The following is a 24585-nucleotide window of genomic DNA, read 5'->3' as shown; positions in this document are numbered from 1 at the left end:
GTTGTGTTGTATTGTATAAATGTAGGGTCAGGCAGAAGGCAACCACCGGCATATAGCGTAGTAGCGCAAATGGCAAGATACCATCGTAGGTTGGGCCGTGCGTATTCACATGAGGGCGTTGCGCAAGGTTACTACTATCATACAGATCCTGATACGGATCACGGTAAGCACTTCAATGTACAATAAATATTTCTTTTCAAATTTTTCTTTTTCTATCTCTTCCACGAATTTTCTTTAAAAACTTATTTTTCTTTTCTTTTACACACAAGGGTACACATTACTCTACTCCACACACATACTACTCCACTATGGTGTTGTTATAACATAAAATTTAAAAACATTTTGCAAATATATTTCCACAAATGTACACATTCAAATATATATATATTTTTTAACATTCATAATTTTATGATTTTTTCAAATCTCCAGGTGACCAATTGACAGACTGTGCCAACCTATCTTCAGACTCTGACGTAGACTCATTAATCGTGATGGTGTAAGTTTGAATCGCGAGAAGACTTACAATTAGACGTAACTAAACAATCGACGAAACAAGACTTAAATATGACTTAAAAATCAAATCATAAAGAAAACAAACAAAGCTCATTTAGCATTATTTATTTTAAGTTAACGCAAAACGAGTATTCAATTTTTTTCTGAATTAAAATGTTTTTATTCAAGATATAATTTTATTATTGATGTACTTTTACCATGATGGAAGATGGAATATATCTTTAGTTACATATACAGCTTGGCAAATCTATCTTGGCCGGTCAATTAAGCAGAAGAAAGGGTTTAATAGTACTTTTAATAGTAAGTATAGTAGGTATAGCGCTCGCTAAAAAGTTAATATTACAGCTTTTTAGAAATACATATCAGGTGAAGTTCTAGATTGTTTCACTGATTGAGCCAAGGTTGGTTTATATTAGAGATGTTATAAGCTAGTATTTATGGAGAACAGGTACAATATGTTCCATAATGTACTTAACTTGTACCTATATGTAATACTAATTTTAGTACAATAGACTATTACTTGTTGTAGACTTGTTTTAAAGAAATGATTTTACTAAAAACGATATTATTGTCTTCCGCTCTTTGTATCGCAGTTTCTAAACACTTAGTTGCGTCAGCATGGATTATTTTATTGGTCGTATCTAGTGATGGAACGGATATCCGGCCATTTTTTAAAATCCGGCCGCATTTTCGATGTAGCAATTTTCATCGATAATTTTCAAAATTCGCTGTAAAATTCATTTCCTGAAGGATCCTTGTGGAAATATCACCAATTATTAATTAAAGTATCCTGTTTTTAATGCAACTAGCCGTTTTGAAAAATCACTTTTAGTTTTTGAGACATACATTTTTGAAATGATCGACAATTTTTTCGAATTTTGCAATTTTCGCCGATTAAGTTTTAAAAATTCGTATAAAATCCAATTCTTGAAATATGAGTATGAAAATTTCCCAAAGTGTTAATAAAAGTGTCCTCTTTCCAATGAACCAACACGTTTTGAAAAATTATTTTTAGTTTTGGAGAAAATAATATTTGAAGTTTTGATAAAATTTTCGATGTTGCAATTTTCATCGATAACTTGCAAAATTCGCTATAAAATTCATTTCTTGAAGGATCCTTGTGGAAATATCACCAATTATTAATTAAAGTATCCTCTTTTTAATACAACAAGCCGTTTTGAAAAATCGCTTTCAGTTTTTGAGAAATACATTTTTGAAATGATCGACAATTCTTTCGAATTTTGCAATTTTCGTCGATTAAGTTTTCAAAATTCGTATAAAATCGATTTCTTGGAATATGAGTATGAAAATTTCGCAAAATGTGAATAAAAGTGTCCTCTTTCCAATGAACCAACACGTTTTGAAAAATAACTTTTAGTTTTTGAGAAAACAATATTTGAAGTTTTGATAAAATTTGCGATGTTGCAATTTTCATCGATAATTTTCAAAATTCGCTATAAAATTCATTTCTTGAAGGATTTTTGTGGAAATATCACCAATTATTAATTAAAGTATCCTCTTTTTAATGCAAAAAGCCGTTTTGAAAAATCGCTTTTAGTTTTTAAGAAATACATTTTTGAAATGATCGAAAATTTTTTCGAATTTTACAATTTTCGCCGATTAAGTTTTAAAAATTCGTATAAAATCGATTTCTGGGAATATGAGTAAGAAAATTTCCCAAAATGTTAATAAAAGTGTCCTCTTTCCAATGAACCAGCACGTTTTGAAAAATTATTTTTAGTTTTTGTGAAAATAATATTTGAAGTTTTGATAAAATTTTCGATGTTGCAACTTTCATCGATAATTTTCAAAATTCGCTATAAAATTCATTTCTTGAAGGGTCCTTGTGGAAATATCACCAATTATTAATTAAAGTATCCTCTTTTTAATGCAACAAGCCGTTTTGAAAAATCACTTTTAGTTTTTGAGAAATACATTTTTGAAATGATCGACAATTTTTTCGAATTTTGCAATTTTCGCCGATTAAGGTTTAATAATTCGTATAAAATCGATTTCTTGGAATATGAGTATGAAAATTTCGCAAAATGTGAATAAAAGTGTCCTCTTTCCAATGAACCAACACGTTTTGCAAAATAACTTTTAGTTTTTGAGAAAACAATATTTGAAGTTTTGATAAAATTTTCGATGTTGCAATTTTCATCGATAACTTTTAAAATTCGCTATAAAATTTATTTCTTGAAGGATCCAAATATCACCAATTATTAATTAAAGTACCCTCTTCTTAGAGTTGCTTCGTTAGATAAATTAACATTAAAAAAGTTCATTTTGTATCTTGGATCCAAATAAGTTGACATATCTTATCAGCTTTCGTATTGATTTCATTTTTATTCAAATATCGCAGTAATGTGGCAATATAGGGTATCACTTCAGAAGCATCGTTTTCTTCTTCAAGAACATTCTGCTCTCCTGAAATATTTTGAATTTCATAAACTGTTCCATAGATCAACATCTTTAAAATTCTAGTTGCTCTAAAAATCATTTGGACAAATTAATATAGATTTCAAAATAAAGGTGTGTAACCAAACTTAGCACTACAGGTTGAATGTTTTGCAGAAGTGAAAGTGTGTCTTTAACGATATTTTTTACTTCATGTCCTACATTTTCTGCAAAGTTGACAGCGATAATTCATCTTCAGCATCATACATAGCATTTTTTTCTGTCCACTCTCAACTGTTTTTTCATTATGATACACAATAAAACTTAATGAAGTGTCTCTGTAATATAATTTCGCAATTTTTAATGCGTTTTGATCCATGGGCTGGAACAAAGCAGTTACATTTGATGGTAAGAACATGACGCATATCATTCGATCTTCAGTTTTTAATTCTTCTATTCTATCTATCTGAAATATATATCTCTTAACCTAAAATTCGAACAACTGTAGCATTATTTATTTCACTAACACATCTACTAATAATACCTCTGAAACAAAATTGTCAAAAGACCAAGTTTTGAAAATTTCTGCTGTCATCTAAGCATTTTTGCTTATTAAAATTCTTGAAACATCTGAGATTTTAGCTTTGCCAATTACTAGAGGTTTTAATTTATGAGATCCAAACGCATTTGCGCATCCAAGGAAAGTTATGCATTGTTTTGCCGTTTTCATATCAGAAGTTGATTTTTCGTCCAGAGAAACGTAGGTTTTGTCTGATAATAGTTGTCGATATAATCCAGTTTCATCGGCATTGTAAAGTTGATGGTCACTTAGGTTAATAGGCCCTATTTTGTTTTTCTAAATGAATACTACGGCTACCCCAAGATATTACAAAACATAATTATTGTGCACTGTGCCAGATTCTGAAGCATGGATCTACGCATCCATGCTCTATGATCTACGCAAACTAGGGTTTTCTGTACATATCTGGAGTTGTATCTGGATTTCTTGTAAACTCCACCTCTGCTATACTGGAACACCTCTTCATCGCGGATTTGTCTTTCTGTGTAGAGGAAACTGTCTCCAGATGATGGAGTTCTGATTGTTGGCTTAGTATATCTTTCATTGACCTGTAGCATATCCTTTATAACTTCTTTTCTGAACCTCAAGAGCTCAATTTTAGTTGTAACTCTTTCCTTCTTATACTATATGTAATAGGCATTCCACATTCCAATATTTATAAGATGAAAGAACACTTTTCTGTATTATGTTATGGTTTTCCTTGGCGATGAGTAGTATAATAGGACTTTTTCATTAAATACAACTTTATTTATATCAGGTTTATCATTAGCAACCTCATTGTGACAATATTTCCTCATTGTAATATTTGAAGTTTTGATAAAATTTTCGATGTTGCAATTTTCATCGATAACTTTCAAAATTCGCTATAAATTCATTTCTTGAAGCATCCTTGTGGAAATATCACCAATTATTAATTAAAGTATCCTCTTTTTAGAGTTGCTTCGTTAGTTAAATCAGCATCAAAAAAGTTCATTTTGTATCTTGAATCCAAATAAGTTGACATATCTTATCAGCTTTCGTATTAATTTCAGTTTTATTCAAATATCGTAATAATGTGGCAATATTGGGTATCACTTCAGAAATTATAACCATAATGGCCGGATATCCGGCTTTTCGCAAAATCACTATCCGTTCCATCACTAGTAGTATCCCATCATCTGGTCTGATCTGTCTATCCCGGACATGTACTTATTGTAGGCGAAAACACACTCTGGTTTTATTCGTTGCTTCTACCATTCCATGTTTATGCATCGTTGATATCATAGTCACCTATCTCTTGTCCTTCCAGTGTGTAACCAACACTAGACCTTTTCTTTTCCATACAGCTTCTCCCATCTAAATTTTCGCAAAATTCTTAAAAGTTTCGTCTTCTTTTTGAACAAATGTTTTGCTAGCCGGACATTAGTGTAATAATTATCAGATATCAGGTATTATCACTCGCTAAATGTGTAAGTTTAAACCACCATTAGGTAGACCGGCCTCAGCTGGTCATCATATTGCAGCATCATCATCAAGCAGTTCCTCGCGTTTATTATTAGACATATGCCTCCCCTATTCTGTTCCATTTGGTTCTTTTCTGTGCTATCTGTATCCAATTGTTAGTCAATCTTTTAAAGTCTAGCGTTTGACGATTTTCCTCTACACCATTTGTCCGCTTGCAATCTCCATTCAAGCAACCGTTTTGTCTACTGCTCATTTTTCAATCGCGCAAAATGACCCGCTCAGTTCCATTTGAGTTTTACCACAACGTTGACTACATCATTTACGCCAGTTCTTTATTTCAGATGTGGTTACACCCAGCATTGATCTCTCCATCTTACTTTGCGTAACTTAGAGTTTCCTGGCAGTGGAAACTGTTTGTCATAATAGACAGCACGCATTGATTGAAAGCCTTACATTTCAAATATATGGGAATCTCTTACAAATGTCTCTAAGATTCCCAAGCTACAGTAAGCCTTCTTTTTATTTCGCTTGTTTGACTATCTCTCGATACACAATCTTCATGGCCAAGATTTACATAGCTGTCAACCCTTTCAACCTCATCACCAATGTTGATGTCAGAACTGGAAGCAAGATTTGTCATAAATTTTGATTAAGTACAATAAATTTTTTGTAATTTGTTCAGCACCATTTTCATCTCTCCAAGGCTATCCGAAATAAGGACCATCTCGTCCGCGAAGCGCAATTTACTCCTCAGGTATTAAGCCGAATTCGCTTCACCGACCAAAATAAATTTGCCAAGTTGTGCTTATCTTAATAAATATCTTCCATCATAGAAGTACATAGAATAATAAATACAACGAATAATAAATAATAATTTTTCTTTTGTGTTTTCAGATGATGACGAAACTCAAGTATCAGCAGTTTAATTAATTAATAAGAGACACAAATTAATATAATCTCTTTTCGACCCATTTTCAACGTTGCATATCGCTAACAATATTTTTAGTATTAAATACTCAAGGGTGTGTTTACTTTTAATTAAGTACGTTGCCAACGAGGTACTGAGGCAAGTTCAACAATGGTCCTATACAAATGTAACATTTAATTTTTTTAACAATTAAAATCTAAGGGACGTCAACAAAAACGCTTGCCTCGAATAAAATGTACCTGAAGTTTAAAAAAGAAATGTTTGTCTGATAATTATTTATTGTTTGCTTTATATTTTAGAAAGAACAATAATCGTTTAATTGTATTAGGTAATTTAATTTTGTAATAATTTTCGATCGTATCGATATGATAGGTACTTTTTTCTCCTTATTGTTGGTGTGTAGTATGGAGAAGTAGACTTTTTTGTTTATATTTTTTAGTGTATGTATTTATATTTGCACTTTTTTCTTTTAATATCAATTTATAGTTAATTCAACAATTTAGTGTACATATAAAATGAACTTCGATTTTTTACATCATTCCAGTTGGCATTTTTCCTCTTTGTACAAATACCATTATATGATACTATTTCAAAATAAACATTGTGTCAACTTAGAAAAGAAAAAAAATTGGATCTAAATGTATTTTTATATTTATAGAGCTTTGACAATTACTATTACAATTATCGAATCTCTGCTATAATTTTTTTAAAAGACCCACTTTTTTTGAATAATATACACTTTGTAAAAGCTTTAGAAACTATATATAATGAACAACAAACTATTAAATAAACATATTATTTATTTAATTCGAATCTTATTGCATTTAGTCATTTCTTCATAACTTTTAAATTTTTTCGTCACTGATTATAATTTTATGATGTAAATATTATTATGTTTTATCATGTTTCTTTTCGCGTAGGTTAGGTAATGTGATCCAACTAGTCTTCGAACGTGTGTATACAGAAGATATAATATTACTACTATGTATTTTTTTGAACAATATTAAGAAGGACCGTTTTAATAAAAACGTAGTATTAAAACGATTGCATAAGTAAGCTGCGCAAATTTTAATTATTACAAAAATAAAATAATATTGATCTTCTGTTGGTAATTTAAAATATAAGAAACGTTTCTCTTCTACTGCTAGTATAATTATTTAAATGTATTATATACGCAGACGTAATATAGAACCTATATGTTCATGTTATATATGTATATTAGTGTACAAATAATATATCTTCTTCCAATTGATAAATATATCCTGATAAAAAAATTAAATTGTGCTTTATTTTACTTATTTTATTCTTATCATATTCGTACCAATGACTCTATTAAGATGAATCAAAAACGTTCTGTAATTAACCGACTTTTATTAATTGTCAGAAGATGGTACATGAAGTATGTAGGAGATTAATACACTGTGTTAATTAATTATCGTACCCGACGTCATCATTGCAAGTATGCAACCAATATCACAGTAGTGGTATTGCATTACGCGTACTGTGATATTGGTTGCATATTTGCAATTATGACGTCGAGTACGATGAGGGAAGAAGGGTTATCGAACCATGAGGTAATTTATTGTAATTTAAACATAGAGCCTCACTTTATGCGATTCCTTTTTTTTTGATTTTTGATATGGTAGATATTAACGATAAAATTTCCTTTTTAACGGAAACTATCTTAACACTTTTTGATGTTCACGCTCCAGTCAGAACCTTTAGAGTACACGGAGCTCCGACACCTTGGATAACCGACACTATAAAAGATATGCAGAAAACTCGTGATAAGGCTTACAAAAGATTTAGACTACTACAAAAGATATGAGGAATTATGTAAAAGGTGCTATAAAGGGAGGAAGAAGGGCATTTGTTGATTATTGTATGCAATCCCAAACAGATCCTTGGGTTGGGTTGAAAAAATGTGGAGTTATAACCCGTGTACCTAATAGCATTCCTGAGCATCTAGCTGATGCGAATCAAATTAATAAGTATATCGCAAGCGTAACCTCCTCGAGTGTACTGACATTGATTGGTATAATTTTTATATGTATAATGTTATTATAAGAGATTCATTTAATTTTGAATTGGTCACTGATTTGGACATAGAGAGGATTATTCGCTCAATAGGAAGCAATGCTGCAGGACTTGATGGGTTAAGCATTAGAGTGATCAATTACACTGTGTAACATTTTCGGGGTCATTGTCTGGAGGGTGAGAAATTCCAAGTCAGGATGAAAGTACTTGGCAGTATAGTAAAACCTCCAAAGGGTTTGGCGTTCTCAGGCCAAACTTTTCTTTTATGACCTTTTATATTTCTTTCCTTATCTTGATGTTTGTTTGCTTAGTTTTTCAGTTATAAATCAAGAATCATTGATGATTTCTCATTTCATTCTTCAGCAAAGACTAAGGCGTAGCTAAGGTTTAAATAAATAATTTTCATTAATATATCCATGTATAAAATTAAGTTGGAATAATTTTATCGACTGAAATCTTCAAAAAATTGTCAAAATTCGAAAAAAAAATTTTTTTTCTAGAATTGTAACTATAAAAATAATAACTATAACAAATACGAATAAATAAAAAAATAATACATATATAAAACAAATATAAGATATGTCCAAAATGGAGACCTGAGTATTCCTGCCCGAAGAGTATTGATTTTATGAAAATTAACAAAAATTAAGGCCAAACTTAGCTTAAAGAAGAACAAAGTTTATATGTTCATAAACATTGCTCTAGAGTCTAGGCCTTTTCGATGGTGATTCGTTCGCCTTGTTCATCAGATTCAGTGGCCAATTGTCTGCTGAAGTAGTCCAGATAATGATGTAAATAGTGAATTTTCAAGGATATGTGGACGCCAATTTTCGAGAACGATGTTAACATCCTTACGACAGAAACATCGTAGTTGCTAGAACGATGCTTTCCCAACAAGCCTTCTATTACTTCTTTAATTGCCTTCCAAGCATCCAATTCAGCTTCAATCAAAATATTGTTGAATGCTCACTTTTAATAAGCTTTCGTATATCTGGACCATATAGTACGCCTGATGGAAAAAATTAATTTATTGCAATAGAAAATGAAATTCTTAACAATTCCAAGTTTAATGTGCAGTCGAGGCAGCAATATCTTCTCTTTCGGCACCAGAGGTTCACGAATAATATTGGCCATTTCTAACCTGCTGTGCTCTCTATGTTTCCATTCGTGGCATGCATATTGGTCTCCGGTAAATCTTGTGTCCCAATCGCACAAAAAGCACATATATTTTATATAGCCGCTTCGAAGACCGCAAAGCAATGCTACAACTTTTAAATCGCAGCATATGCGCCACATATGTTTAGCGTAGTTAACCATTTTTAAAATATGTTGTAGTGCATCATATGTTTCTTTCGTTTCTGTACTATACGCGATTGGAACCAAAGGTTTTTCATTGGTCTTATGCAGCAAAACCGCTTTCAAGCTGAGTTTTGAACTGTCAATAAATAATCTCCAGTCATCTGCTTCATATTTTATTTCCATTGCGTTCATCAATTTTCCTACATCTGAGCAATATGCAGAAGTTTTTTCATCATTCACAACAAATAAACTTTGGAGTGTTGGCTCACGACTTCGATAAGCTTTGACTTTCGTACCGGGTGCCAAAAGATTGTTTGATTTCAAAAACGAAGCCAGCTGTTCTGATTTATGCTGTGTTAATTCCAATTTAGCAACAATGGAATCGAGCTGATTTTGATTTATTAAAATAGGAATTGTTAAGAATTTCATCAAAACTGTCCCCAAACGAGCTACAGTTTTCTTGTGTTTGAAATTAATTTACCCGAGACTCAGCAAAAGTAAAATTAAAGAAGGTAGTTACAATAACATTCATTTGTTTAATTTCGTGGAAAATTCCAACTTTTCCAAACATATTTCTTATGATTTTCTATCGCAATAAATTATATTCTTTATTGATATACCAAAGCTTATTAAAAGTGACGCATTCAACAATATTTTGATTGAGGCTAAATTGGATGCTTGGAAGACAATTAAAGAAGTAATAGAAAGCTTGTTGGGAAAGCATCGTTCTAGCAACTACTGTAGAGAATTTTTTATTTTTTTTTCGAAATTTGACAATTTTTTGAAGATTTCAGTCAATAAAATTATTCCAACTTAATTTTTTACATGGATATGTCAATGAAAATTATTTATTAAGCCTTAGCTAAGCCTTAATCTTTGCTGAAGAATGAAATGAGAAATCATCAATGATTCTTGAGTTATAACTAAAAAACTAAGCAAACAAACATCAAAATAAGGAAAGCAATATAAAAGGTCATAAAAAAAAAGTTTGGCCTGGGAACGTCAAACCCTTTGGAGGTTTTACTATATTGACCTAGTACTTTCACCCTGACTTAAAATTTTTCACCCCCCAGAATGGCTGTTGCACTGTGTTATTGTTGTCCACACATAATTCCTCAAATAAAAGATGTTAACTCCTGCATATCAAATTGTCAATTTCCTAAAGTTTGGAAAAACGCGAAAGTGATTTCTTTGCTGACCTATGTCCTATCAGCATCTTACCGGTGTTGGAGAAGATTATGTGTGAGCAATTAAGGGAGTTTGTCTATAGATATGAATTATTACCTGAAGTGCAATCTGGCTTCAGGTCGGCACATAGCTGCACCACCGCATTGTTGAACATAGTGGATGATATTCTGAGGGCATCTGATAATGGAAAGGTAACTGTGCTGTGCTTGCTCGACTATTCTAAAGCCTTTAATAGAATGAATCACAAAATGTTGTTTTCAATACTAAATCATATAAGACCAGATAACACTAGTCTACAAAAAAAAATCATAAAATGTACATTTAACGCCACTGTATTTTTCTTATGTAGTTTGATCCCCTAAACCAAAAAATTACATTTAAAATTTTTTCTATGGATACGTTTTGGAGCTATGATCTTTTTTTTTTGAGGTAATTTGACTATTTGCAGCATATCTCAAGTTAGAGATGACCGATCTGGTCGTGCTATTCATCAAATTAAAGAGTATTGTATGGCCAATAAATGGTATTAATACTTATTCCAATCGGTTCGATGGTTTTAAAACAATGGCCCATAATGTTTAAAAAAGTGGAAGGTCGCACAAAAATTCTTTTTACCTTCTACGTAAAGTTTGCTCTTTTTAGAACACAACAAGGTACGCAGGATGAGAATCGGTGGAGAAATTACCAAAAATTATGATCTTCTATATGTAAGAGCACAGCTTTTTCTTGTACATGAAATTCCGCGCAATAGACCGTTAGAAATTTTTCGATTTCCTGTTTCGTACGTTTCTGAGATTATACGTGTTGGAGCTATTCATCCCAATCTTTCGATTTAAAATAATTTCAAGATGGCTGCCACATCTAGTATACCGGAAGTAGCCTACAACTTCGTTATTTTAAACGGAATGCTGCAATTTTTATTGGATATTTGAATTGAAAAACAGTTTTTTTAATCAAAAATCACAATACAAAATTCACTCAAACGCCTTCGAGTACATAGGGTTTGTACTTTTACAATAGGAAGATGCTCAGGTTTTTCCTGTTTCTATATTTTTCGGTATTCCTAACGTATATTGCCGTTTTACTCAGTGAATTAAGTTTACCTGAATAAAGGATATTTGAGGTACCAGTGCATTTTATTATTCTTGGAAAACTATCGGTTTTAGAACAAAGGATCTTCGCATACAGGTTTGTCCCATCTTTTTTTACCTACTTGAACAATATTAAAATAAATACATTTCTCGTGGACAAATGAAAAGGTTTTTTCCCGGAATGTTAAGAAAAAAGTGAGCATCATAAAAACCCCCACTGTACCGTTAAGGGAAGGTTTCGTGGAGAGTAAGATTGCTAAAGTTATTCATTCGAGTTCCATATTCAGCGTTGAACAGTTATTCACAAATTGTATCTTGTAATATAGTTTAATTGTATACTTGATTATAAAATGAGTAAAAGACAACGAGTTTTTGAGAGTGAAAACGACCCCCTTAATTTCTGTTATGTGTGTGATGAATATGTGAAGAAAAACATGCGTAAATTTACTAATTCGGTACAAGAAAATTATCTCCAATTTTTTGGAATAGCAACTGATAATCTTCAAAAACATTATTTCATGTTAAAAATACTTTATAGTTTATAACTTTTTTTAACGTTAGGTGGTACATGCAATTTGGCGTACCAATGATTTGAAGAGAACCACTTTGTTATACAACCGACTGCTACTTTTGCCTAAGTAAACAAACCGGAATTGGAAAAAATTTGCAATGGGTTTATACAAATGTACCATCTGTCATGTTTCTAGTTCCGCATTCAGGTACACTTCCCATCCCCAACTGCCCTGATTTATCTCAGTCCCAAACTTCCATTATATCTCAGTCCTCAACTACTGATACGTATTCAGATTTCCAAAGTGATTTAACTGAATGTCAAGGACAACATGAACAACATCTTCTAACACAGGAAGAACTGAAGATTGGGTGAGAGACTTGGAGCTTTCAAAGGAGAAAGCAGAATTACATGCATCTCGTATGAAGCAATATCACTATTTGGATACGAGTGTTAAAGTAACATATTACAGAGACCGTATATACAAAGTATTATACGTCAACTGATAACATATGCTTTTGCAAAGACATTCCCGGTTTTTTCGAGGAGCTTGGCCAGCCTTATAATGAGCAGTAGTGGCGGTTATTTATTGATAGCAATAAAAGTAGTTCTCTTACATAATGGAAATGAGAAACCATCAATTCCGATCGCGCATGCTGTAAATACCAAAGAATCGTACGAAACAATGGTTAAACTATTAAAATCTCTTAATTACGAAGACCAGGAATGGAAAGTTTGTGCCGATTTAAAACTCACAGGCGTGTTGTGTGGTTTACAAAGCGGCTACATGAAATATTGTTGTTTCCTTTGTCTTTGGAACAAGGAATGGTCTCAAAGAAAAAGCCACACCCTGGGCGAGGGCAACATTAAATATCCTTCTACCATCATTACATATTAAACTTAGACGCTTCAAAAATTTTGTGAAAGCGCTGGATACAGAAGGCCAAGCATTTGCTTATTTAAGAACCTTATTTGAAAATCTTTCATTCGCAAAAATCAAGGAAGGTGTTTTCAAGGGTCCACAAATAAAAAAACTTTTAAAAGATGACAAATTTCAAACCTATTTATCATCCGTTGAAGCTGCAGCCTGGAATTCGTTTCAGTTAATTGTTGCTGATTTTCTTGGAAACAATAAAAGCGCGAATTACGAGACAATTGTTGAAAATTTTCTTCAGAATTATGCAATAATGGGTATAGATCATTATTATTATTATTATTATTATTCCGGGTATCCGTAAAGTACCGGCATCCCAGCAGGTTCCGAGTTAAGAGACATTTAGATTCAGAATAAAAAAACAATGAAGGAATGACACGTTTTTTTATTCAGAATTTAATTTCGATGTACATTTCAAAAGGTACGGGGATGCAGGCAGTTTACAAATACACGTTATTACATTATTTTCAGTTATATGTTTAATTTTATTTTAATTTTTTCCAACAGGTGTAAATATGTCTAAAAATTCCACCAACAAATGAAGAACATTGAGCGGCGTTATCAGGGAATTTGGGATGAAAGAAAGATGGGAGACTATATCTGGTTCCTCATAAGAGAGACAAACTTATTTCTAAGACTTAATAGGCCTTAATCTAGGCATACTATTTTATTAATACCTAAATGTTACAATCAAAATAAACTGAATGAATCACTGTATTTCGTTGTTTTTGAGAAAAATCACAGAAATAGAAAAAGCTCTTCAAGTCAAAAGCACTTTGACCCACAAATGATCATAATTTCGATATTTCTCTATAGGCTTTGGTCGTAAATACTGTCTTCCTATTGTAAAAGTACAAACTGTATGTAAAAAATAAGACGGAATTTTTGCGGTTCTCTTTTTGCGAGTGAATTTTGATCAAACAAAACTGTTTTTCAATTCAAATATCCAATAAAAATTGTACCATTCCGTTTAAAATAACAAAGTTGTAGGCTACTTCCGGTACACTGGATGTAGTAGCCATCTTGAAATTATTTTAAATCGAAATTTTAACGCTTGCTTTTGTTACTTGTTCTAACGTTTACATAAATAAACATGTTTTTCAACATAAAAGTTGATTTTTCTAGAAAACGGTCAACTTTAGAGCTCATTACCGTCAGTACCTTTTTTATGTACAAAACATTGACTGTTCAAATGACCGTCTCAAAACTGTATTTTTCCAGTGGCGTAGAAGTTGGGGATAAAAACAACCACTACCCCAAAATCTGTACCAATTATGACTTTAAAAAATTTTTTTCTCGCTCAAAACTTAGCTTATTATGAGTAGAAAATACTTACAAACTTTTTTACAAGATTTTTTTTATTAAATTTCAACACCTTGTATTTCGAAAATTATGCATTTTAGAGGGTAAGTTGATAGAAATTGTCTTTCAAATTTTTGGATAAGCTATCACATCCTGCATATATTATGAAACACCCCGTACATCATTAAAAAGCTTGAAACAATTCTAGTTCAATAAAAAAATAAAATATAGGTAGTTCCATTAAAAAAAACCTAAGTTGTAATTATAACTCAAAAACCGTGATAACTAGAAAAATTCTACGTGCACCATTGGATTCTACGTGAAAAAATCTATTAGAATCTGTTTCTACTTTTTCCGGATAGCCGAACTGGGGGAAAATTTGGTTTGCGCCATTGTAAGTTTCACAAAAAAGTAGCCCAGGTTCGCGAAAACCGCAACTCTTTATCTTTCATAATAAATGAGATACCCTGGTTTGGGTATGTCAGTTATTATGTTATTATCGAAATTTGGACACCTGTACAGGGTGTCCAAATTTCGATGGGTTTTTTTCAGGGTATCTCAGTTATTATGAAAGATAGAAAGTTGCGGCTTTCGCGAACCTGAGCTACTTTTTTGTGAAACTTACAATGGCGCAAACCAAATTTTCATAGCCATCTTCGTTTTTGATATACAGGGAGTGTTTGACATTTACGATTTTCAGATACCTCCTGTATCTCGGCTATCCGGAAACTTAGTAAAAAAGAAAAAACGGGTTCTAATAGATTTCTTCACGTGGAATCCAATGGTGCTCGTAGAATTTTTCTAGTCATCACGGTCTTTGAGTTATAAACACAACTCAAATACTGAATACTCAACTTCTAAACTACTTAACTCTTTATAACTCAAAAACCATGATGACTAGAAAAATTCTACGTGCATCATTGGATTCTACGTGAAAAAATCTATTAGAACCCGTTTTTACGTTTCCGGATAGCTGAGATACAGGAGGTGTTTGAAAATCGTAAATTTTGAAACACTCCCTGTATATCAAAAACGAAGAGGGCTATGAAGATTTGGTTTGCGCCATTGTAAGTTTCACAAAAAAGTAACTCAGGTTCGCGAAAGCCGCAACTTTCTATCTTTCATAATAACTGAGATACCCTGCAAACCCATCGAAATTTGGACACCTGTACAGTGTGTTCATATAATAAAAAAGAAAACATTATTTAAGGTTCATCAAATTTAAAAAAAGCAGCTGAAAAGGAAAACTTTAGATAAACTTTACAAAGAAGAAAAATTAAGGATAATACAAGGAAATAGTATATCATGTGTATCACAACTGTGTATGTCTAAAGATACTTAACCCAAATTTCTTAAAATTTCCTTTATTTAATTTCATTGTAATAAGCGACTACATCTAATTATCCCATCCAAAACTTCTTTCCACCGCGTCTTTCCATCTAGCATAACGAACATCTCGTTCGTTTTCTTTAAGTTTTGGAGGCCATGCTTGCAACGGAATATCCATCGGCGGCAAAACGTTCCAACAACCCATTGCTGCACCTGCACACATCGCCGCTCCAAGAGCTGTACTTTCCGCCATTTTCGGCTTTCCGATAGTCACCCCAGTTAAATCGGCTTGAAGTTGCATTAACATTGAATTAGTTGTCATTCCACCATCAACCTATAAAATTATTTATTAAATATTCATAATAAATTAGAAAAGATGCGTTTATTGCTTACTTGAAGATTTTTTAATTTAGCACCATAATCTTTATTCATAGCTTCAACAACATCTCGCACTTGAAAACAAACCGCTTCCAAAGAAGCTCGAACTATGTGCGATGATTCAGTATCTTCCGTAATTCCAACAATGACGCTAAGAAATAATAAAATTATTTTTAGTTTAAATTTAAGGCGAGAATGTTGATTTATTTAAAAAAATTATGTACCCTCTGGCGTCTTGTTGCCAATATGGAGCATAAAGTCCGCTAAAAGCCGGTACAAAATACACGTCTCCACCCTCGACTTCTTCCGCTTTGTCTACAAATTGTTGAACGTCGGAATAACTAGGTATAATGTTCAAATTGTCCCTTAACCAATGCAAAGCCGCACCTGCGATAGCGACTGACCCCTCTAAAGCGTAAACTGGGAGTGTTTTGGGACCTAATTGATAAGCTACGGTAGTTAACAAGCCATGTGAGCTATCCACTTTTATGGTTCCGGTGTTATAGAGCAGAAAGCAACCTGTGCCGTATGTGGCCTTAGCCTATAAAATCGCCAAGTTATATACCGGGTGTTTAAAAATTGTGTTCGATATTTTACCCACTTATAATTCTCGTCAAGATAAACAAAAAAGTCTTAGTAAACTTAGGTCCTAAAATCAATAATTGTTTCAGAGATATAGTTGATTTTACGTTGCTTTTCAATAAAGTTCACATCTAGTCGTTTAGTCGTGTTACCTATTGTAAAACGAAGGAGTTAGCTACTTTCGAAGATACAGCTCATGGATGAGGCCTGCATTCAAAAATTTTCCTCAAAGTCCGATGTCCACACATTTTATAACTTTCATAATAGAATAAAACTTATAACAGCAGAAGAGAAATTAAGGTACTATATTATAAATGAAAAAATACACTTAATTGCACTATGACGTCATACTAGTGCCATATCGTGCAGAGATATCGTTACACTGAATTACACTGCACTTATTGAACATAATCGAAAACAGGTGCAACAAAATCTGCACTAACTTATACCCGCTGCACGAAATTGCACTGCGCATGGCCCAACGAACAGTATGAGTGCAACTGCACTAAACTACACTATCCCCAACGAACACACAACATCTGCACTAAACTGCTTAGTGCAAGTGAGTGCAAGTAGTGCAGTTTTTTCAACGAACAAAGCTGCACTACTCTGGACGACATGAGCTTTGTTCGTTGAGACTGCACTACTTGCACTATATGGATTCAAAAATGTATTGAAACAAGGAAAGAGTTAGAATTAATTGGAACAGAAAGATTGACAAGTAATATAAGTGAAAATGCTAATAACAAATTCTGGAAACATGGAATGCGTTACCAGACACATTTAATTGTTTGAAGAAGCTGGCTAATGCTATTTTAACAATATTTTCATCAACCTATGCCTGCGAGTCATTATTTTCAGAGATGAATAACATTAACCCTTGGGTAGACGCGCCTCAATACGTAACGCCAATACACGAGCTGGGACTATCAGTCATATAGCAGAAAACAGCTCAATTTTTATATTATACATACTTTGAATTATAAATTAAATTGTTTTACAGCAAGTTGGTTTATTAAACTATTTTAAACCTGAAAATATTAGGGTCTAAAAAGGCAACTAATATCTAGCTTAAATCAACGTTAATATTTAATAATTTGTAAAACACATGGGTACGAACACATTTGTTGAATATCTTTATTTTATTTCGAATACGTTATTCGAATTCATTATACACGTGTCTTTCACTACTACCTTCAAGACAAATTGATTTAACGTGTTTTTTCAAACATATATAACTATTAAACTTTTCGATTCACTATTCACGATTCTATGTAACAAGCTTCGCATCGTTTCCTTTTGACAGATCTTCTACTTGTTCCAAGTTGATTGTTGTCGTCTGGTATTGTTGGTTTATGCTTTGCTAGCATGGTTTTCAGTTTATTTGGCAATGACTGAATAAGCGATCTCCTCGTCAATTGTTCTGAAACTAAACTGAGAGATAATTTTTTTAGATAGTCTCGTCTTGAAATATATTCGTTGCCATCGCCTAAATAAATAATTCTAGCATTTATCGCTGCTACATTCAATAAATGATAAAAGATGACCATCGGCCATCGCCTTGTTTCTCTAGCAACGTTGTACGTAGCGCACAATTTGTCCACTACATCCACTCCAGATTTTGTACTATTATAGTATTCTATAATTTCCGGTTTCCGTTGTCTATTAGTTGCCACTTCATTGCTTGACATATGCAAGCTGGATAGCAATACAACAGTCTTACCCTTCTTTGGCACGTAGGAGACAAGGGTTTCGTTTCTTGTGTAACCGAAAATGCTGTCGTACTGACGTCTGTGAAGTTAGCACTTCATTTTTTTAAAACTTCAAATTTCTCTTGAGTTCCCATTGCACCCCATTGAGTTCTATAGTTCTCTACCATTTTTATTAAAAGTTCCGCAAAAATAGGCAAAAACATCGATATCGACTTTTTGGGGTGCTAAGTTCACAAAACGAGATCACAAAATTTGCAATAACTATTAAACGAATGCACGTATCTAAAAACTTTATTAAAATATCTTTTAGAACTCGTGAGGTGCTATTCAGAACTCCTGCCAGAACTCCCGGAACACTTAAAATCGCGCACAGTTTCTTAAATATTAGTTTTACGGCTTTGGGCCTTAATCATTTTCGTTAGAACTCGTGAGGTGCTACCTAGAACTCCCATCAGAACTTCCGGAACTTTTCAAAATTTTCACCCCTCCGGGGCATTCACAAAATCTCAATGTGAACACTTGAAATAGCGCACAGTTTCTTAAATATTAGTTTTACCGCTTCGAGCCTTAATCATTTTCGTTAGAACTCGTGAGGTGCTGCCTAGAACTCCTATTTCTTAAATGTTAATGTTTAGATTGTCAATATTAGATGAAAATAAACCGAAATATTTAAGAAATTATAGAACTCAATGGGGTGCAATGGGAACTCAAGAGAAATTTGAAGTTTTAAAAAAATGAGGTGCTAATTTCACAGACGTGTCGTACTGTGCTCTACGTTTTGGCAAAGCAAAACTTGGTGGTAATTCTCTTTTGTTTTTTCGGACAGTTCCAACGTATGATATTTTCTTCTTTTCCAAAGCTTTTACAAGTTTCAAACTTGTAAACCAATTGTCTGCGGTAATGTTTCCTCCGCTTCCATAAATTGGCTCTGAAATTCGCATGACAATATCTTCCGCAGAATTACTTTTTTTGTAAGGTCCGTCAGATTGTTGGCCGCAATAGATCTCCATGTTGGCAGTATAAAAAAGCTTTGCGTCAGCAAGACAAAAGATTTTTATACCATATTTTGTTGGCTTTGACGGTATATATTACCGGAAACCACAACGACTACGAAATGCTGGAAGCATCTCATCAATAGTGACGTTTTCGCCTAAATTGTAATGTAATTTGCAGTTCTCAGTAAATAAAACAAATATTTCACCATTCATGGGATTCCCATCGGATACGTGCATGAATGCAACAAACGGATCAATATATTTTTATTCTTATTTTTATATAAAATTGATACTTATTAGAAATACGCAACTAAACAATTTACTAACACGTAAATAAAAAGGAGATATCTAAACAATAAAACTACCGAATAAGTGCGTGAACTACCGGATCAACGTTCCCCGAAAAAAGGATAAATACACGCGCTGGGATTTTCAGTCCCAAATCATGTACGCGCGGCATTGTTTGAGTGTTTACAAAGTAATAAAACTGAGCCTTCGTTTGAAACTCATGTAAAGGGTTCCTAAAACATCATTTTGAGATCTCAAAAATCCTCAGCGCCGTAGCTGTAATAGTATTTACGTCATTATAGAAATGATAAGCCATGGGACTGCCAGTCCCATACGCGTCTATTCAAGGGTTAAAGACTTGGTTAGAAACTGTTTGACAGATAACTCTAGTTCAGCATACATTCTGCTAAAAGTAACATCTTACAACCCTAACATATCTTATTTGTCATCTAATCTGCAACACCAGAAGTCACACTAATTTTACTTTAATTTAAATTACGCGTATAATTGAAACATTGCAAAATATTCCTATTTTTTGTATACTCTGTTTTTAAACCAGGAGGAGTATTTTAAATTTGTCACCAGATTGACCTTGCATGTGATTGGTTGAATGCGAGGAAGGTTCACACACAGGCAATTTTGAATTTTGAATTTGAAGGTTTGGTTATTGATCGTTCGACCGTTTCGTGGCAAATTTTGTGTTCTTAAACCCTTCTTTATTATATTTTAAAATAAATACACTCATAACTTCAATGTCAATTTGTATGTTTAGTGTTGACGATAACAAACGAAAATAAATACAATAATAAGTAATAAAATAAATAATAATAATTATTAATTTAAATTTACCGCCAAAATATTTAGTGATATTTTCTGGTGATTGTTCTTAGCGTAAATCTGATTTTCGCGTTTACTCCTCCTGGTTTAAAAACAGAGTATAGTAAATAAAGAGTTTTGAGTTGATAGTATTTATTATTATTATTTTCCCAATAATCACAAAGTCAAAATTTTTTATGGCACGTCTATGACCACATTAAACATTTCTTTAGAAAAACGGCAAGTTGATACGTAAAGGTTCGCCGTCCCTGATGTAGAGGATTTACTTTAAGCATTTTGTGTTCAGTTTTTATGTTCTGTTTGTATTTTCCCCAATTAAATAAACATTTGAAGACCAAAACGCTTCATTTGCTAATAACATTGGAATTGTTTATATCTTTAAAAGCACTGCTTTTAGGATCTAGGTTTACCAAGACTTTTTTGTTTATCTTGATGAGAACTATAAGTGGGCAAAATATCCAAATACAATTTTTAAACACCCGGTATACAGAGTACTTTGCTTAATAATTAGCATGTTAACAACAACACACATACACATAAAAACAAAATAAAGTCACTTACTTGACCTCTTTGTAAACATTGTTGCCCAACCAAAGCAGCTTGCTGATCTCCCAAACACCCCGCAATAGGAATCCCTTTTAAAGGCCCATCAATAATATTTCCATAAACCTCGGAACTTGATTTAATTGTTGGTAAAACAGATATTGGAATATCGAAGAATTTAATTAAAACAGGATCCCATTTTAATGTTTCAATATTCATTAACATTGTACGAGAAGCATTTGTGACATCGGTTACATGAACCCCACCATGTTTACCCCCCGTTAAGTTCCAAATAATCCAAGAATCAACGGTTCCAAATAAACAGCGCTGCTCCTGCATGGCTTTGGCTACTCTCGGGATGTTATCGTGTAACCATTTCACTTTAACGGCACTAAAATAAGGCGTTAAAGGCAATCCACATAAAGGTTTTAAGTAATTTTTATTTCTACTCTTATTTGGTACTGTATCTAATAATTGATCTACAGTTGTTGCAGTTCTCATATCCAACCAAACAATTGAATTGTGTAAAGGCTCACCCGTTGTCTTATCCCAGAGAATAGTTGATTCTCGTTGATTTGTAACACCCACAGCAATGATATCTTGGGCACATCCGCCCGATTCTTCCAGTTTCTCTATCCCTTTTTGAATGCATGTGTACACGGCATTCAATATTTCCATTGGATCTTGTTCCACCCATCCTTCTTGTGGGAATTTCTTCGTTAATTCTTCTTGATGAGATGCAACGACTTCCGTTGTACCTGCCTTGAAAAGTATAAATCGTGCACTTGATGTTCCTTCGTCTATAGCACCTATTAATCCACTCATTTTGTTTTTTAATGCGTTTACGTCGCTGTTACAGGTTTATATATAAAAGTAAGTGGCAATTTTCTCATTTTTTTCGTTATCTAACATTTTAGACCTTCGAACGCTTGTTTTTAAGGTCATCCGTTTTTAAATTGCTGCGTTGGTAGGAATAAAAATGCACACGCAATAAATAGGTGTGTACTGCAAAAAGATGTTTCTAAAAGTAAACGTTTCATGTTTAAAGTTCTAATTATGCATTTAACTGCTAAAATTGACTTTTTTTAATCAAAAATTGTTTGTAATGTAACTTAACCTAAGATAACATCAGTCAGCTTTTAAAATATATTACAACAGATGGCGCTTATAAATGTCATAACAAAATCAAGCGGGAAATTTAAAACTAAGTTATTCTATTAATAACATTACGCAAAATTTCCTTTCTTTTTTTCTCGTGGTACTCTGAAGAGTCGAAAGTCCTTCTTACTGCCATTTTTGCAACTCCAAAGGCAACAAGACGGCAATATTTTTGTAAATAAGTGGTGACATGCAGTGACAAGCTGTCAAACCGCCATTTTGGCTCGAAAACAGGCTTCATGAATCGCGGTACTTTGTAAATCTAGGGACTTTATCATAAGATATCACAGAATAATATTCTGTGATATTACACCAGGTTGGTTAGAGATGGCAAAACGCGATTTAAAGGGAAAAGAAAATTAACATTAGATTACTTTTTGGGATGAAAACTTAAAAAAGAGATGAGAATTCTAAGTTGAGAAAGACAAGTAACAAAATATTGCCTGGAAGAAATAGATAAGATGATTGTGAAAGTGTGGAATGATATTTGAAATTAGATTTGAGATATTTATGTAATAAAAAAAGGAACCTGTTTTAATTTATGGTGTTATTAAGGGGGTAGAACACTGTAACGGACTAAAAAATATAGTTTCTTATGGCTTTTTTTAAAGAAAAACAACTTGATATAACAGATATCTGTTATATTACATATGAAAAATGATTGTCTTTTGATATTGATATTGGCTGGATGGCTGCTGCAAATTCAGCGGACATGGCAGGTTTATGTTTATAATTATTTAAATTTCCTGCTGTGTTAGCCTTCTGGCACGAACACCATGACTCCGCACCGATTGGACAATTATCATGTTGAGGTTTTCCGTCGGTAGAGTATTTATGTAAGATAGTTGCCCAAATACTTTTCTTCATATTTTCTACAGAATTTGTATTTCTGCGTATTGCTAAACCATAATATGTCGTGAGCTCTTTTATAAGACTTGCAGTTAGTTTACCTTTATCCCCTAAGCACTTTGCAGATTTTTTGCAATTTCGTAATCTTGTTCCCATACGTTTTTGCACGTGATTTACGCATTCCTTTTTTACAATATCTGGTGAAATCTGTTTTACTATTTGGCCATACGTTTTTGAATCGCCATCACCAATATAATTTATATATTTCTTTTTATGCAATTCTTCAGCTCTTGAAAAAATTTCTATCATTGCATCGGGTTCCATTTTATCAGCCCGTATGATTAAGGCCCCGTTCACATGACCAATGTATTTAAATACAACCGTTCATATGAACGCGCGTCAGAATCTGACGTGCTGATTGGATATCAAAGCGCGCGCTTAAAAAACGCGCGTCAGATCATTGTCATGTGAACGGGGCCTTATGTCACATTCCTTCTTATGGTCTTGCTTTGTCTTTGATACTCTAATAAATGTGATTTATTTTTCCACAAAGCACATGCCTTACAGTATCCTGACTAGACGCAAATATACATGCACTTTCTTAGAGTAATATCCTATGACTGTTACGATATGTTTAGGATTATTTTTATAATGTAGCGATAGGATATAATACCCTGTATCTTAGTTATTTTTTCGAATTTCTTGCTAAAAATTTAAACAGATAATCTTGAGATATGTACCTATTAAAATAAATAATTTTAAAAAAATCGATTTTTTTAGACCGCTACACTGTTCTACCCCCTTAAATCTTCTAAAGGCTACAGATTAGTGGTGGAACGGATATTCGGCAACTATCTGGTATCCGGCCATTTTTTTAAATCCGGCCGGATAGCAGATAGTTACCAAATATCCGGCTTTGGCTCCGGCTATGTACTATGTATTACTTAGGCCCACTTAATAAATTTAACTGATAGATAAATTGGCGCTCTTAGCCAATGAGAGCGCTTAAAACCGCTGTAACCATGTTAATTATCTATCGGTTAAATTTATCAAGAGGTGGTAAAAGTGGGCCTTAGTACTCTACCATTCACAGGAATTAGTAACTCTTTTAAGTGTTGGACACTACAGATAATAAAGTTCAACCCCAATAGGACTTTTTTCATTGAATACAACTTTATTTATATCAGGTTTGTCTTTAGCAACCTCATTGTAACAATCCCAATACGATATATAAAATCTCTTGTTGCAGTTTCGTCTAGTTTCCTTCTCTTCGCTTGTCATCATCATTACCAAATCATTCACTACTCCATTTGATGATTAAATTCAATGATTATATTTTTATTTATATAAGTAACGATAATTTTTTGTTTTTTGATTTGTTTATTATTATTGGAGTGTTACTTTTGGTTTTGATTTTAATTTGTAATATTATTTTTTGTTATACTCAGTTTTTTTGTTATTAATATTTAGTTGAATATCTTGTGGATGCTTTGTTGGGGGTCAACCCTGTTTACATCCCGAATGAAAAATAAAAAAAAAAATCACATTCATTACTAACAGAACTGTCGCTGTTATCACTTTCAATTATTAATTAAAGTATCCTCTTCTTAACGCAAAAAGCCGTTTTGGAAAATCACTTTTAGTTCTTGACAAATACATTTTTGAAATAATCGACTATTTTTTTGAATTTT

General features: G+C 32.8%; 2 protein-coding genes across 14 annotated transcripts in view; one reads left to right on the top strand and one right to left on the bottom strand.

Annotated features, from left to right (window-relative positions):
- The window catches only part of LOC111415419 (PDZ domain-containing guanine nucleotide exchange factor), a 126570-nt gene extending 119430 nt beyond the window's left edge, over positions 1-7140 (top strand). For 8 of the 13 annotated variants that reach the window (XM_071194519.1, XM_071194517.1, XM_071194518.1 and 5 more), the window contains 3 exons: positions 26-163; positions 430-496; positions 5828-7140. In XM_071194519.1, coding sequence (XP_071050620.1) covers positions 26-163; positions 430-496; positions 5828-5831 — 209 coding nt within the window. In that variant the 3' untranslated portion in view covers positions 5832-7140. The remainder of the gene's footprint in view (positions 1-25; positions 164-429; positions 497-5827) is intronic. The other 5 variants (XM_023047111.2, XM_023047108.2, XM_023047114.2 and 2 more) reach the window with 2 other exon arrangements.
- Positions 7141-15571: 8431 nt separating this feature from the next.
- On the bottom strand, positions 15572-22015 carry LOC111415418 (Glycerol kinase 1). The gene is made up of 4 exons (XM_023047107.2): positions 20906-22015; positions 16155-16471; positions 15946-16081; positions 15572-15886 (listed from the first exon to the last, which is right to left on the bottom strand). The coding sequence occupies exons 1-4, from the start codon at positions 21710-21712 to the stop codon at positions 15620-15622; spliced, it is 1527 nt and encodes a 508-aa protein (XP_022902875.2). The 5' UTR covers positions 21713-22015; the 3' UTR covers positions 15572-15619.
- Between the last annotated feature and the right edge of the window lie 2570 nt (positions 22016-24585).

This window comes from Onthophagus taurus, chromosome 2 (assembly GCF_036711975.1).
Source record: "Onthophagus taurus isolate NC chromosome 2, IU_Otau_3.0, whole genome shotgun sequence".
NCBI lineage: Eukaryota > Metazoa > Arthropoda > Insecta > Coleoptera > Scarabaeidae > Onthophagus > Onthophagus taurus.
The sequence above is the reverse complement of the archived record's forward strand: the minus strand, read 5'-3'. Positions and strand labels throughout refer to the sequence as shown.

Coding starts and splice junctions, on each gene's coding strand:
- LOC111415418 (XM_023047107.2), bottom strand. CDS start 21,712: ATGAGTGGATTAATAGGTGCTATAGACGAAGGAACATCAAGTGCACGA. Junction 16,472..20,905: donor AATGTTTACAAAGAGGTCAA/GTAAGTGACTTT, acceptor GCGATTTTATAG/GCTAAGGCCACATACGGCAC. Junction 15,887..15,945: donor CTAAATTAAAAAATCTTCAA/GTAAGCAATAAA, acceptor ATAATTTTATAG/GTTGATGGTGGAATGACAAC.